At 44.7% G+C, this 16,453-nt stretch overlaps 1 protein-coding gene across 2 annotated transcripts in view; it reads left to right on the forward strand.

Moving 5' to 3' along the window:
* Window positions 1–2,376: 2,376 nt before the first annotated feature.
* retn (retained) overlaps window positions 2,377–16,453 on the forward strand; it is a 92,964-nt gene continuing 78,887 nt past the window's right edge. For both annotated transcript variants that reach the window (XM_069137543.1, XM_069137544.1), the window contains exon 1: window positions 2,377–3,890. In XM_069137543.1, the coding sequence (XP_068993644.1) occupies window positions 3,786–3,890 (105 nt within the window). In that variant the 5' untranslated portion in view covers window positions 2,377–3,785. The remainder of the gene's footprint in view (window positions 3,891–16,453) is intronic.

Consider the following 16,453-nt stretch of genomic DNA (forward strand, 5'->3'; position numbering starts at 1 on the left):
TCGAAATTTGATTCAAGAAAACTTCCGGTGTACAATGTCACCGGTACACGCATACGTGTCGGCAAGCCTCGTACTGTAACATACGTGCAGCACTAAACGGCCGGGTGAAGAAGGGAGAGCGGATAGGAGAGCGTTGCACGGTCCTTTCTCAACCCGAAGTTGACCACTGCACCTTGAAGGAAGGAGCAGACCCTGCACTCGTGCAGTGGAGCGGTAGAGATGGTGGCGCGATGCAGCGAGCGAGATATGCCAGCGAGTTCGAGGTGCTGGCTTCGAGATCAAACAGCCGTTCGGGTGTTAACGACTTCTTCGCGAAGAACCGAAGCACTAAAGTTTAATGCAGTTTACCGGTATGGCGGTATATATACACCTCGTATACTCGCGGCACCGTCCATCCCTCGCCTTCTCCTCCGTTCTGTCTCGTTTCTCGAGTATATCCTGCAATCATTTTTCTTTGAACACGTCCGCCATTTTCCGTACCCCGCATTTATCGCAACTGCATATTCCTACATCTCCGCAAATACTCGTAATACTTCCACTTACTTACTTACAATAATCGGGCAAGAACGAAAAAAAAAAGAAAATAAAACGGACGATTACACCGTATTTGCGACGACGATGACTCGGACGCGATACGCTGCTTGCCTGTGCGACAACGTTACGTTATTATCTGTTTGTTGGATACCGTGTGAAATCATTCAAGTTTTACGGTGATAAACTGGTTCATATGTCGGTTGGAGATCACGAAAAAGACTCTCTCAGCAGCTCTCTCTCTCTCTCGCTTCAGAATCGAACCATCGAGTCATCGGCGAATGACTCGAAAATTTAAATATCAGCAAGGCTACTTACAATTATTTTCGCACACGTGATTAGATCGTAGTCTTCGCATTATCCGCTATTATATGTTTGTTCGTCATTCGTGCACCGTCAAGTCGGTAGGTCATTTATTACGATGTGTCCTAACTCTGCAGACAATGAGGAATTCATTTTCTTCAAGTAATCGGTTGGTGGAAGCTGCATGTGTTTGTGGTCCTCTACATCCGTTGAGAGTTTAACCCTTTACGGCTGTAGCATATTTCTAAATTCTACACCGATTTCAAAAGTCAATCGAGCTTCCCGAAGTTCCAAGTATTCTGTTTTGATAAACGATACTAGGATCCCCGTAAGCGGCATGGATCTTCCATGACGTCCTTCAACGATTGACATAACGGTATAATTTCACGTCGTTCGCCATTTTCTCAGCGATCAGAGACATCGAATCAACCGCATAACCCGCACCAATGATCACTGAATACAAATGATATAATCCCGTGATCATGGACGACACGGCAATTAACAAATTCTCTAGATAATCAACAATAACGTATATAAATTTTAATTATTTATTTAAAAACGAACTAGCAACGTGCACCTGCCTACTTCCGTCCGTCGGTGCTCTCGACGATACATCGTAATACAGTTACCGAGAGGATCGACTGAGGTTTGAATAAAAGATCCAGCTATACGTGTATCCCGGGTGTAATTAGTGGCTATTTCAATATTCGACAAGACGACAACGTGTGAATTGAATAGAACGGCTTTACGTTGCATAATCACGCCCCCCACGGCACGGGTATATGTCGTATGTACATTATATACATTATATATACATGTTATTAATGCCGAATGATGAAAGAATGAATAGTATCGGCAATTATGAGCTCCGCGTGGTATGCGAATCGGTGAATGTCTTTGATACTTAACAGTCACGTCGAATCGTGCGAAAACGACGCGTGAATCGCGCTAATCGCGCGTGACTAGCGGGGTTTCGTGGCTTTTACGGTATCTGCAGAGGCACCTCTTGCACCTACGGGCGACCGTTCCGATTCGTCCCCTGGTATCACGTGGCGCCGGGTGCCGGCCAATTGCCGGTCTCTTATTCCGGCTCTGTGACCCCGAAGAACCCGGCACGATATCGCAATCTTTCGAGTAGAATTCATCCGTGCACGTTGAAGCTGGCGTCTGGAAAAAAATTTCTCTCGTTTCATGGAATTTCACGAGGGTCGAGGTACGGTCGTCGTTAGGGTTATTTAATCCTCAACATTGGGAATATCGGAAAATCGTGCGTCGCGCCGGCGGGAATTCCCCATACCTGCAACACCGAAGCCCGAAGGTACATATCAGCTAGGGTGATCCATAAAGGTGTGGAATTACAGTATGGTGATTTGAAAAATGCAAAGGCAGCTCCAAGTTGTAGATCACGTGCACCCGAGGTAGGCGTGCCTCGTGGGAGTATTCGAGAAGGAAACGCCCCCGGTGAACGCGCCCCACCACGAGCAAGATACGAACTAATCGTAAGGAACGGAAGTGGGGCCTTCCTGAACGAGCCTTTACAAAGCTCAGATCGCCAGAGGACGCGAACGTGCGCGCGCCTACTGTAGTGTTGGTTTCGATAAACGCTTGTCGCACCGCTGCCACCACACACCCTTGTGCCTGGATTGACGTTGCGAAGAGTCAGTCGCTGTCGTATAAAAGCTGTTGCAGTGTGTCGTGGTGAACGTTGATTAATTATTACAATACCGAGAATTTCCGATACGAACCGTGCGACTAAAAGCAGTGCTCGACGTCACCACAGCCCGTTGCTCGGCACAGAGTAAATTTGACAGCTCCGTTCGAACCACGGCGTCATTGCGATCTTTTTTGATTACACCGATAGTCAAACGAACCGTGTGTGTCCTACGTTTTGTTTGCGAATCATCCAGTTCGAGCGACGAAACGTTCGAAAAACGGCAAATCGGCCGCAGTGGCGTTCTGTCTTCTATGCAATTACGGCGGTTACACCCCGGAGATAGATACAACTATATCTGTAAACGCGGAGACGGAATAGAGACGCAGGCGTGTAATAATATGACAAATCTATCAACGTAGAGAAGACAGTGTGCAGTGTGTGTTTCCCGCGGACGACTCGGCATAGCTGTGCAGAAAGTAAAGGATTATCACCTGTGAGTAACGGGGCAGCGCTGACGCCAATCCGAATGTACACCTTGACGAGTATTCGCCGGTCTCTCGCTCGACGGCCGACTAGCTCTCGATTTTTTATCCATGCACGTCGTCGGTTTTCTCACCAGCATTTATCAGCGTCTGTCGCGTTCGTTGAGAACCCACGACGTCGCGTTCACTCTCTCGTCTCTGCGAACGTAGCGTGATCGACCTGTCATCGATTTACCTATTTATATCATTCACATGCGACTAAATACGCATTCAAAAATAATGCGCGCGATGAAATGAACGGGAGATTTGACGAGTTTGTGACAAACGATTTGTACAAATCGCGAAACAGACGAATGATGAACGAATAAATTGAAAGAATTATAAAAGATCGCGGTTTGCAAATACGCGTATCTAGTGGAAAGCGCAACGCACCCACGTGGACCGTCGACCGCATCCCTATCACGGCGTTTAGACTCATCGTCCATCCGCGTTGACGTCGACCGATCGCACACTTTGCTGGCACTCGATACCCGGGAAACGGGAAAGCAAAAATAGAAACGATCGTATCAATAATAGCAACAATACCAATTATTATAACGACAAGAATAACGAGAACAGCAAGATTAATAATAATCAAGGAAAGGAAGAAGCGGAAGAAGAAGAAAAAACGAACCTGGGCCAGTGCAGTACGCGAGTTGTTTATATTTCTAACCCTACAGTAGCGTGGCGAAGGGTTTTCGTGGCCCTTTTGACCGCGCGCCGGTTAAGCCGTCAAAATTCGGGTTAAGAACAGAGAACCGTTGCCATCGTACGCGATGGAGATATCGGACGAGTTTCAGGAAATGGGGAATCCCGGTGGAGGAGTAGCCATGGCCAACATCGCGATCAACCATCACCACCACCCGCCCGACAGTCCCATGGTGAGTCCCATCTCTTTTTCTCTCTCTTTCTCTCTTTGTCTCTTTTTCTCAACCATGTCCTTCCGCGTTGTTGTACACTTTTACAACAATCGATCGCTACGGCACGTCTGTCGCTGACCAACCTAATGCCAGTCTAATGATTATTCACTTCCCTTCGCTCACATTCGTGCCATCTTTGAAACTCTGACAGCCTATTAGTCATCGATTGATTTTCGCGGAAGGCTCGGACCGGGCAATTAACCGTTCTCCGTCCCTTGGCTCTCTGCCTGTACACACAAGCATATATTTGACCTTTCGATAAGTATCAGAAATGCGCACATAAAATATTACAGGCATAGGGGGAAAGTAATACCGATTTGTAGGAATTACTTGGCAAATTAATGAGGCCCGGTAAGGAGCGATGAGGAACCATCGAGCCAAGGAATAATTACGGGGTCGTTCGCCGTTCTCATTCCGAGCAACGTCGGAATCTCACTTTATACTTGCGGATTTGGCTTAGGCTTAAGGCTTCGGTGCTCTGTGAGCATATCGAGGACACTTTTTGCCAAACGCGGTATCATAATACACGGGCATGCACATACGCGTACCGCGGACCTGGGCATGTCTCTGAGCAGGTAATATTACGTGTAACCTCTAACGCCTGGGTATGAGGTACGACGCACCGACAGACGGCTTCAAAAGATTAAAATCAAAGTATGTAAGATTGATTGACAACCGACGAGAGACGGAGCGTTAATTTTTACAGGTTTTTATACGTATACGTAGACGCACGTACGTTGATTCGAGCTTTTATTTATACTCGAAGGAGATTGTATTATACCCGTTGACATTCGCACCGTCCTCGTGTAATACGTACGCGCATAATGTTCTTATTCTCAGCAGTGCCGAAGTTGTTTTGACGAGAGAAACTCTGGTCAAAGTGTCGCGGAGTATACATACATATATATATATATATAATATATATATATCGGCTCAAGGAATTGTACATGCTCTGTACTCGTATTATGCCTCCAGATTATTATACACACACCTATATGTAGGCGACGGTACGGATTCCTGCTCACACCTCGTACCGTATTACAGGTACACACATGTACGTACATACAGGATGCGATGTTCAATCTTTATTTATATCCCTCGCGTTGTGCGCGCGTGTGCGTAGGTACGTGCTGCACGTACGGCTGTTTCTCCTCGTGTCAGAAATCGCATTAACAATTCCGTATGAATTCTAAACAATTTTCGTCGACCGCACGATTCTCGCCGGGCGTACCTAACGCAGCTTAAGTCTAGTTATACTTATATGTATATTATACATTATATAAAGTACGGTAGAGTGCGAAGTTCGAGTCAGCCAGCCGGGACGAGTGCGTCTTGAATTTCGTACCTATTTAGCGACTCCGGTCTAGGTGGAAAATAGGTTGTTATCCTTAGATCGAGCGGCGGGTGATATTAGCTGTGTACGAAGGATCCATTCAACACCCACACATCGGTAGGCAATCAATCTTTGTATTATCCGACAATGACTCGGCGTGTCAACCGCATCTCACTAGCCCCGGTATAAACACCTTGTACCTGACTGTGTGTACAATTACACCGGTTATTCCTTCATCCTAATAGTTTTTTTAAAGCAAAACTGAACCCGGCCAGCATTGATCACGCACGTGTGTCTCGACCCGGCCTGCAGGTCCGTTTCTCCACGTCTGTTATTTTTTTACGTGCAACAGTGCACGGATGACTTGTCAGAAATTATATCTTTACGCCGTAACGTATCACCTGTTATATCTGACCGAATCATCATTTCCATAATAAGGAACCTTGTTTTTTTCTGAACAGATAACAACAAACAGTCTGTCGATATGTCAGGCAGTCGGCCCGATGTGCGTTTGGCACAGATCGAGACGTAACTGTTAACAGCTTCTAGGAAAATGTTTCGTCGAACGAATCAAGCCTTACCCGAACGGCGTACGTGCATGTGTCCGCATTTTCGCGAGCCTTGCACATTTTCTCCGGTGCCGCGCAAGGGTCAGAATTGTATCTTGAAACGCGGTGACCCAGGTATTTGTTATACGTAGGTACGTACGTACGTACGTACCTACCTACCTACCTACCTACCTACCTACCTACCTACCCGTCTTATCTCGTATCGGAAGCTGCTCGGATCGCGTATCTGCAGGCTGTCCGGGCTCCCCAGCTTCGGAGAGTGCGATAAGACGACGCGACGCTGCAACGCGGAGAGAGGAGAACAGGGTCGAAACTTATACAGTGCTATCTGGAATTTTGTCGTATCTTGGAATACCATTTTTGCCGGTGGTAGAAATTTCTTTATCGGAAGAGACGTAAACCGTGTCGAACCACCCGCGGGGTTTGTCTAGCTGGCGGTCGGCTCGAGGAGGCAGAGTAGAGATAGCCGCTAAAAAATACCTGGGATGATCTTCTTGAGCCGATTCGCCACACCCTTCGGGATATTTACATGTATTATTTCTACCGCTCAGGCTGCCGGGTGACCCTCCAGCGATTGCAAAGACTAATGTCTCGCTGTTACAAGTTGCACTCTTGTTGCTAATAATTCAGTCATGTATCGTTGCGAAAAGCAGGAACGATTTATACCAGTCCTTTGACCAGTAGCGTTGTAAGATTCTCTCGTTACTCCGGTGAATTTCGGCGTTAATACTTCTCGGACGAAGGTGTAGGAAGGGTAAGGGATCATTTTCCATATGTATAATAATTAATGTACGTATATAAAAATACACAACATATACATCTATATGTCTGTATATATAGCGGGCTTTTTCCACGCGCAGACTCTCGAGTAGGGGGAGGCTAAACGGGGTGCGGGATAGCGAATGCATAATAACGTAGTGACGCGCACATCATAGGCGGGGATATCCCCTCGACCAATGATAGAACAAGAACTCGGCTACCTTCTCTGTATTCGTAGATGGCAAATAAATAAGTTCCACAGGCACACGATCGTGCGTGTCCTGTGACGAGTGTGCACACGCACCCACACACACACACACACACACGGGCGCGCGCGTGCGCGATCACGTGAATACCTAGCTGTGCTCACTCTTTGGCGCCCTTTTACATCCAGCTATACCGTATACATACCTACCTCGCGGTTATATTATACCTGCCATCAGCGGGAAGCGAGTGCCGCGGACATCGCACCCGTTCATTTAACCTCGCGGTGTATATTTCAGAAGCGAACGTCAGGAAGTCGGTTACCTGTAATTTCTGCTTGTAAAGAGTAATCGGTATTGATGCCATTTCATTTTTTACCTTCATGTTATACGTATACGTGTATGTAAAGTTTTTTTGCGACCACGGTAATAAACGGTTTCGAATAAAAATATCCAGCCTCGTAACTTCCCCGATATTCTAATAAAATATTTATGCATTGATTTATTCTCCTTCTCGGAATCGTGTTTCGTAAAATTGTAGAGTCAAAAACTGATTCAGAAAATTACGTTTTGGGATTGGGTAAATTTACCAAATGTGGCGATCAAATATGGTAGAATGTGGTAGAAGAATATTCATTGATTTCAAGGAAATATAGGTGCATCGTTCGATTTAAAATAAATATTGATTAGAATAATAATTTCTATTGCCAAGTGAAACTACACTGAGAAAAGAGTCTTGTTATAGCGAACAGGACTCATTTACTGTTAACAAATCGTATATTTCAGTATGGCGAAATAAATATTTAGTTATGGATAATAAAACGCGCATTTGTGTATACTTCTTTGTGCGAAATGAAGATTTGTTAACAGTTGATAAGTCATCTGTTACATCAGAAACAGTATCCTGTTATGTAAAACAATCGACCGCGATGTTCAACTAATTAAATATTGGTACCGAATGATTATTTATTAACAGTTAATCAGTCGTCTATTGTATGGAAAATCCTATTTAGCGATTTCAAATTACATACTTGTTGCTTCGTTGCCGTACTGCGGATATGGCCGCTGTCACTTTTTCCAAACCGACTCATTTTGAATCTGTCGCAAAGCGCACGTCGTTCTTGGGAGATGAACGTTACGTACCGTGCGTTTGAATCGAATCGGCGAGACGAACGTCCGAATGTTCACGTGTGAGTTGGAAATAAATCTTATATTGCACGCTCCTAACCTCAAACATAATTTCGCATGTCCCGATCAGGAATTTATGAATAAAAACACGCTGCACTGTATGACATTTAAATGTTGGAAGAGGCTCGAGTAAGCCCCAAGATCGTAATATCAGCTCCATAACATTACTGTTGCATTGCCGCACTGGCTTTTATTATAAATCAACCTCGGCTCGGCCTACGAACTGCGTGCAAAATGTAAAAAATGTACTTGGAACGTGCGATTGGTGGGCTCTGTATAAACTTCGAATCCTCAAATAAGATTTGTTAACTGTCAATAAATCTTCATTTGGGATAACACGGTGTGAAATTCTTTACAATTAGTGCTAATTTTTTGGTAAGGGAAAGTACGTTTTCAATAATTTCACGTATTTTAGCGGTGGGTTAATGTTCTATTTGCTTCGAGTACTAGAAAATTTCGACTGTCGTTGTAACAACGCACATATTTATTACGCGTCAGTAAGTCTTTTAACAGTTGAAAAATGGTCCCTGAAAATAGTCAACGAAATTTATTTATTTATTACGACGAGACTCTTTTCTCAGTGTAGATTTATTTGAATTACGAAAATATCTGTATCACAACACTCGATTGTCACGTATTAAGTAAAATGAACAAATGTTTGTGTGCTCCGTAGCAAACGACAGAGTTTCAGTCCGAAACGCATAGTGCAAAAAGTGAATTACATAAGAAAATAAAATGAAACGATGGCTAACCGTAAAGAAAAGAATTTAAGCTGTAGGTGTATTCCGCATGACGAAATGGAAATGTCCTCTTATGTTTTCTCCCAAATACCTCACGTAAAAACAAAATAGCATCGTTGAATAACTACCCGATAGGTAGTTTGCCATTTTGATTAGTACTTCAAATTACGAAATCGAGAATAGCTGTGAAACTAAATAAATTTGCATATCAAATGAGGTTACTAATGGGGATGAATGTTCAACCCTTATATTGCGATATCTAGTGATTAGATTTTAACGAGTTTTGCATTAACATTCCTCAAATGCAATAATTCTGTGCCTATTCTGAATAAGGAGCGACCAAGGGCAGTATCACCTAGGTACAAGGTATACCTATGTGTATAATGTGGATACACGTAAATCATCTATGTTGTATCTATACATGTGTGTGTGTGTATATATATATACATATATATACATATACATATATATATATACATATACATGTATATATATATATACATATATATACATATACATATATATATATACATATACATATATATATATATGTATATATATATGTGTGCGATAGATGTAATTACACTCATGCACACACACGCACACGCGCATGTATAATGGCGAGAAGAGACTGCAGGCTGCAGCAGTTCGCATTCATTCGACCATTTTACGATCGCCATATAAAAGTCTGGTAATTAGATTTTGGAGGCAATTTCCTGCCAGGTCTCTCGGTCCTTCAGCCCCTTGCCCCCCCCCCCCCCCTCCCCCCTCCCCCACATACAGGTGGCCGACGAATCGCGATGCACATCCAAGACGGACAATCCATTCCGTCGCATCCTTTAGGTACCTTGGTTTACCTTTAGCACGCTAATCGAGAGGAGAAAGGTAATATCTTGCGTCAGCTACGTAATATTATTAGATACATCTTTGACCCGTACCCCAAATTTACTTATCCAAAAATCAGCCGCACAGTTGGTACGCGGTCACGCCTGTCAGTTACTCGACAGCTCGGCCAAAGTCGTCCGGGTTTTTAAATACAGACCTGCCCGCGTAATATGCACGGGTGTACGAATACCTTGAGATAACGGAAAAATCTGAAAAATTAATGCAAATGGCGCGAACTCGGGGTGAGTTGGGTAAGATCGTAACCGGCAGCCCCGAGTTCTTTCAAGCTTCGCCCTGAAATATGACATTCACCTGCAACATGCTTGACAGCGCTATAAGGTGATTTGCATTCATCCAAGTACAGATTACAGAAAAGTAGCCAAGTAGCGCAGGCGCGTTTGGTCAATCTTACGTGGCGCGTCTCATTCAACGGCTGGCTCGAAAGTGGGAATTGATACGGTTGGACGGCGGGTCTAGGTCTTTGCGCGGTCGCGTACTTGGACGGGTCGTCGCCGCCGCTCTGGCGGGGCGAGGGGCGGGGGTCGGGGAAAGTCGTATGTGCGCAAACGAAGCGACGTTTTGCCATTGGTCGTCCGGTCGGTCGTAGGCCACGCCTCTCGTGATTCAGCTACGAGTCGCGCCAAAGAGTCGCTGCCCCCGCGAGCCAACGATATACGAGTCTTAACACGCGTACGTCGAGTATGAGTACGTACACATGTATACCTAGGTTGGGTTCTACCTACCACGCGTACCACCCTCGGCGAGAGTGAGAGATGGAGAAAAATGAGAGGGAGAGAGAAGTGGGAAATCCGATGTCGACCTTGTCGTATCATCTACGTTTCGTCCACCTGATCGTACCGATTGAGATATGTTGCTTAGTTACTCGAGTTGCGGGTCCAGGGGCTCAGTTAATTTCGCTTTTCACATTTGGGAAGTTTAGTTACCCAATCGAAATGCTTGGATGGTGGGAAATGGGAAAAGTGATAGGTATTACATAATCGACCCCCCGGTTACACGGTGTACACTTTGTCCGTTCGGTTTAGTCGCACCCTTCGCTTAAAGTTTCCTGGATAATTTGAAATTCTCAATATCATGCTGAAAACATTTGGTTCGACTCTTTATACCTACACTTTGATAAAATTGTTAGCAAATTCAATGTTTTTGTACGTGAATACACTTTCTACATGACGTCACTGTTTGCGATGTAGGGTGCGACTGTACCGATGAGATCAAATTTACTTATCTATTCTAAACTGTAGGTTCGCATATACATATATGCACTGGGTAAAGAGTGCAGTGTTGGAACCAAAATAGATTGCATTGACAAACCGAAGTCTCTTCGCACAAGCATTGATACTTTTCTTTAGCGAAATGTAATAGAGTTGTTGACGCTGGTGTTGTCGTCGTTTGGGGTGATGTTCGAAAAGTCGAATCGCCATACGGCAGAGGGGTTAAAATATTGAATTTTTATAGAGCCACAATTTTATTCGTAGAATTTCGAGGTACAGTACAATACACAGAAGTGAAACATCGGTACGTCAAAATTTTGACAATACCGTATTTTAGCTTTTTAATATGTTTCTTTTATATATTTCGACGTTCTGGACTTTAGAATTCTCTGAAATAGATTTTCGTGCTTTCGAAACTTCGATAATGCGACCTTCGCAAGATGTGAACATTTTAATTTTTGACCCACGTGCGAGCTTTTAGGATCAGCAGGACGAAATATTGCGCAAACCGATCAAGTAAGGAGAATAAGTATAACTAGGAGTATAACCGAGTATATATATATACATATATATTAGATATAATGATTGCCTGATTGCACCCGAAAATAGGACCTGACATTTTCTCAATATGTCTTACACGTCGACTCCGTTCTACACAAAACCAATTATGCCTGCATCGGTCCGCTCGGTGTAATCCGAGAGCGCGATGACGGAAGAAAGCTTGCCGCAGTTCGATCCGTAATTTGTTAATCCGCTCTTAGTTCTTAACTTGTTAGGTATAACGCAGAGGACAAGCGCGGGGCGGTCGTGCTCTTTCGTGTAAATTCGTTATCGCGTGGTTCGGACTGACGTGACACGTTAAATGATAACCGGCAGTAATGTTTAACACCAACTACACGGCTACCGTCGTAGACAAGTCGAGGATTACCCAACGAACGATCAAAGCTCATTAAATTTGGATTGTCGTTTTTAGGGCAACTATGCCGACCCCCGGACTACTGCACTTTACTCTGCAGAGTCTGTGCATATTCTCCCAAAAGCTGCAGGCAGAGACACGGACCAGCTGACGTACTTGTACCAACACAATTGACGCGAGCAGATATTATGAAGAGCTTGCGAACTTGTCGCAAAAGTACCACGCGGAGGTGAGTTGTTAAATCGACGATTAGACCTCGCGGGGGTTGAACGCTGGCGTTGAAGTACGGTCGGATTCAGGTCCGTGTCTACGGTGAGGGTTCGGTACCTGTCTACGTATAATATACCTAGGCAAAGCCGCCGAGCCTTAATCAAGCCTAACCTGAGCCAACCCGACCCACCCCGACCCGACTCGACCCGACCCGACTCAACCCAACCTAACCCAACCCAACCCAACTTAACTCAACTACCCCGAGGTGGGCATTAAGTGACGCTTACAAGGTGGCTTCTGAACACCCAACAAGCATCGATTTGTGTCGGGTATAGTTCGGTGACGGAATTGTGACGGTTGTTCGGGTTGAATGGTTTCGAAAGATGAGCTCCAGGTATAGCGCCGTTATAGCGCCAGGATTATTCTCTCGCAGGGTGTTTCTCTTTGCTGGGATGCGGCTGAGGTCTTGAGGTTCTCGTTAAGCAACGACCGTCCCTCGTAGGAATGAGCGGATGTACACGGGAAAAGCGAGGAATTTACAGATTCGGCCGTCGGTTGATTTATCGAGGCTCCAACCTTTGCGAGGAATCGAGTCCCGCGACGGCGAGTAATATGATTGCGTATTATATAACAGAGACGTTAAATCGTAGTTACCCGCGCAGTGTGCCGCATGCAGGAGCGTGGGTAGGTATAAAATGTGGACGGAACTCTTCGGTTCCACCTACCTCGTACGGGTGGGTATAGATAGCCGCAGCGCGATGAGGAGATTTTTATTTTCGGTTGAATATTCAATTTGATACGCGAGCGAGTCTTTCACCATGTCCTAAGTAAACTGCGTGTGAAAGCCGAAGCATCGGTCAAAGAGAGATGTCGGAATGAAACGGGTTCTGAAACTCGTGCAAACAGTACGGGGATAGGTACGTGCGGAGGCTCGGGGCTTGAGACTTCATCGAAGCGACGGCCTTGTTGACTCTTCAACTTTACTCGCTTTATTTCGTGTTATTCCTTTACTCTTCGACTCGACGTCGTTGTCCCCGTACGTCGTTGGCTCATCTCGGTTCTCGGTCGCTGCTATGGTTCTCGGTTCGTCGCGGCTCGTCGCCGAGTGAGGAGGACCAGGCCAGTCTTCTTCTCCAGACTCCGCAGGTCATCGACTCCTTTTACACCTTTACCTTAGGGACGCCGGGTGAGAGGGGGCTTCGAGGAACCCCGCGCTCATTACGGCCTCGCGGGAGAGACGCGCGTCTTATTCTCCTCCTACCGCATCCGCGAAGATCAACCCGGAAACGAACATCGGCGCGCAACCCGCACCGGCTATGCGGACGGATTATTTGTCATCGATTCGAACCTCTCGGGCCTCGGAGAGAAATCGCTCGCTGTTTCCTGTCAAACAATCGTCCAACGCGCTGCAGCGCGGCTTTCAGGTATTATTATATTCTCACGTGTTGGCGATTCGCCGGACCGGCACTGCGGTTTATGCATACAACGAATCGGAGACTGGAAATTCCATTCCCATTCCCATTCCCATTCCCATTCCCATTCTCGTTAATGTCCCGCGTTTGTCAGTTATTATCAATTCTTCGAACAAGTTGGGGATCTTGGAATACTACAAGCCCTGCAATTAGCGATTACGTCTGCGGTATGGACGTGTGACGTCAAGTTCCGCGCAGGTTAGCGATGCCGATGTATCGCACCTTCGGCGTGTCCCGCAAACTGGATATCAAACTGCAGTACCTCGGCAATTTTCCTGCGCGTAGATAATGCGAAAAGCAACGGAATCGAAAGAATAAAATATTCGTAGAGCATATTCGATGATAATTGAATACGAAGGAAGAAACGGAATGTCCGGAGCCACGGAACGCGAAATGGCGAGCGGGCGAGCGGCGTATGTAATGATGCAAAATTACTCTTATTAATAATTTTATGGAACTAAATAATCGCCGGACCGACTATACGCTTCGCAAGAAACTCCGGGTAACAATAAAACAGCGAACGTATGCTTTGTAATAGTAACTTGTGCAAGCCGTGCATTTTACATTTTATAGGTAAATGCTAGGGCATGCAGGCCTCGACTACCGACAACTATAATTCACAACTATCTCCGCTGCCTCGTGGTGCCGTTGGTGCGTTTCACCTACACGACGGTGCCGATGCGGAGTGTCCGTGGCTCAGCGCCTGCACGTCGTACCTACAACCTGGCTGGATCATACCTTCCATACCTGCACCACACGGTATGTTAGGTGAGGCGACGTTATGGTCGTGCGTTTACGTACGACGTACGTACACGCTCAAAGTCAGGCCAGTGTAACACTGTCTGCGTATCATTATTGTTGTTTATGCATATAGCGAACTAACCTAGATGCAATCTCGCGCAATTATTTTTACGACTCTGCCAAGGTTTTATATCTCTACACCGATTTACTAGTTTCTAGATTCAACTCCGTGATCTACCGCTTGCGGCCGTGCAATTAAGAATCTATCCCTAATCCTTTGAGGAAATTTTGCCAACGCACGATCGTTATCGTAAGATCGCAACGCGACGGCCTAAGTATGTGACTAGACGAACGATTTACGCGTGCACGGCAGTCTGCGCAAGCAGATACGCGGGACTCGGGCGATATCGACGGACTGCAGCTTAGGCATCGCTCAGGTTTTAACTGACGACTCTGTTATACACATGTAACTTGCCAGTTACTAGCTGCAAACCTTTGGATTTTCACAGTATCTCTCTATCTCTCTCTCTCTCTCTCTCTTTAAATTAATTCGTACAATTTAACTTTTTTTCTCTTATTTCGATTTTTTTTCTGTATTTTGACAAATTTATTTATCTCAACGCAATTCATTTCAATTAATGAAATTACATTTTTTTTTTTTACAATTTTCGACAAGTCTCGATAATTCACTCTGAAACGAATGATTTCCAAAAAATTTAAATTCATTACTTTGTATTGTGTGTTAATTAAAATAAATTTTTTTTTAATCGAACCTAATATTCTTAATTCAATTCAGTTTTTTCTCTGTCTGAACTGATAATTGTGGCACAAATCCAAAGTAATTCACATTAACTTGACTTAATTTCCCACAAGTTAATTATTTCTCACAATCAGTTAATCTTCATTATTTCAGTTAATTTTTAATAATTCAGGCGAATTAGAATTAATTCACAAACCTATTGTCACATCAATTCAGCCAGTTATTTTCCCTTCGCTCACTTTCTCTTTTTCTCACTGTCCATCTTTCTTCACCCCCTCCCCCCCTCTCTCTCTCTCTGTGTATTTTTGGCATTCTTTACCCTTAGCTGTTAAGTCTTCTCCCATTCTGTCAACTCTCAAAACTAGATTGTTCGCTCGTTTGCTTGAAATCGAAATTTTAGTCACAACATATTAATCAGAAATATTGACATCTAGGAGGCGTTGCGTTGTGAACTGCGATATCACCAGTGTCTGTTGGAAACTAGGTTCTAACTACATGAAAATCTGTTATGTGAGAGAGCTAGCATATAATTAATAACGCTTTAGTGTAATACATGCAATTCTTTGTTCCAGCTAGGTTTAAGTCTGAAAATTCTTGGATACTCAGCGCTTTCGAATAGTTGTCCATATAATACTTGAGATTTTTATACCGAAAAAATCTATTTCATGTTTACTTATTTTGTTATTAAACGGTCATATGTCGCACTTTATAATTTGCCCCAAGGTTGAACCAGGGCAATAGTAAACATTCCATCCATCTATCTCTCTCTTTCTCTCTCTCTTTCGCTCTTTTCTTCTTTACAGTGTCACAACATTTTTATTTCGAAACTGTGCACAGCTTTCTGCGGTTCGAACCTTTGCGAGCCTCTTTCGCAGGTAGTCTCGTAAACCGGGAGTGGCTTTCTATTCTGGGAAATGCGGAAAGCAGAATGAATAAATTCCGATGCGACCATACTAGCCGAATACGAGAGTACGAAAAATCATTTTCCAACGACGTTTGGAAATACTGGCGTGAACAAGCCGTGTTTAAAAGTAATCTCGTCAAATTCTCTCTTCTTCGAAAATCACTATCAGCTGATACATATCAAGTTCTTGCGCGTATCCGCAGCTTGGATAATTTCTCCTACGAGTTTCGGTACACTCGTATAGTTTGAATTTAGAAAAGGATACGCTGAAATATTCCTCGCCAGCGCGAAAATGGCGACCTTTGATTCGTTCGTTGTCAGCACCTGCGACAAGAACAATGCTACAGGTTGCGAGGATTACGCGTGTAAGCAAGAGACGGTAAATTATGACGTTGACGAGTCGAAGGGAGGAATGAGCTCGATAGAATTGCGAAGGAGAAGACGTCTAGAATGTGAGATGATTGTTGGGAACGGAAGTGAGGAAACTAGGTTGCCGGAAAATCTTTCCACTCCGAGTAAAATCGGGTAGGTTATAAGGCAGGCATAGTCGAGGCTGGAGGAGAGCATGCGGTCGGCACGTGCTACGGGAGTCGGTTTTATACCGGGGGCTATTCT

This window comes from Neodiprion pinetum, chromosome 7, assembly GCF_021155775.2.
Source record: "Neodiprion pinetum isolate iyNeoPine1 chromosome 7, iyNeoPine1.2, whole genome shotgun sequence".
Taxonomy (NCBI): domain Eukaryota; kingdom Metazoa; phylum Arthropoda; class Insecta; order Hymenoptera; family Diprionidae; genus Neodiprion; species Neodiprion pinetum.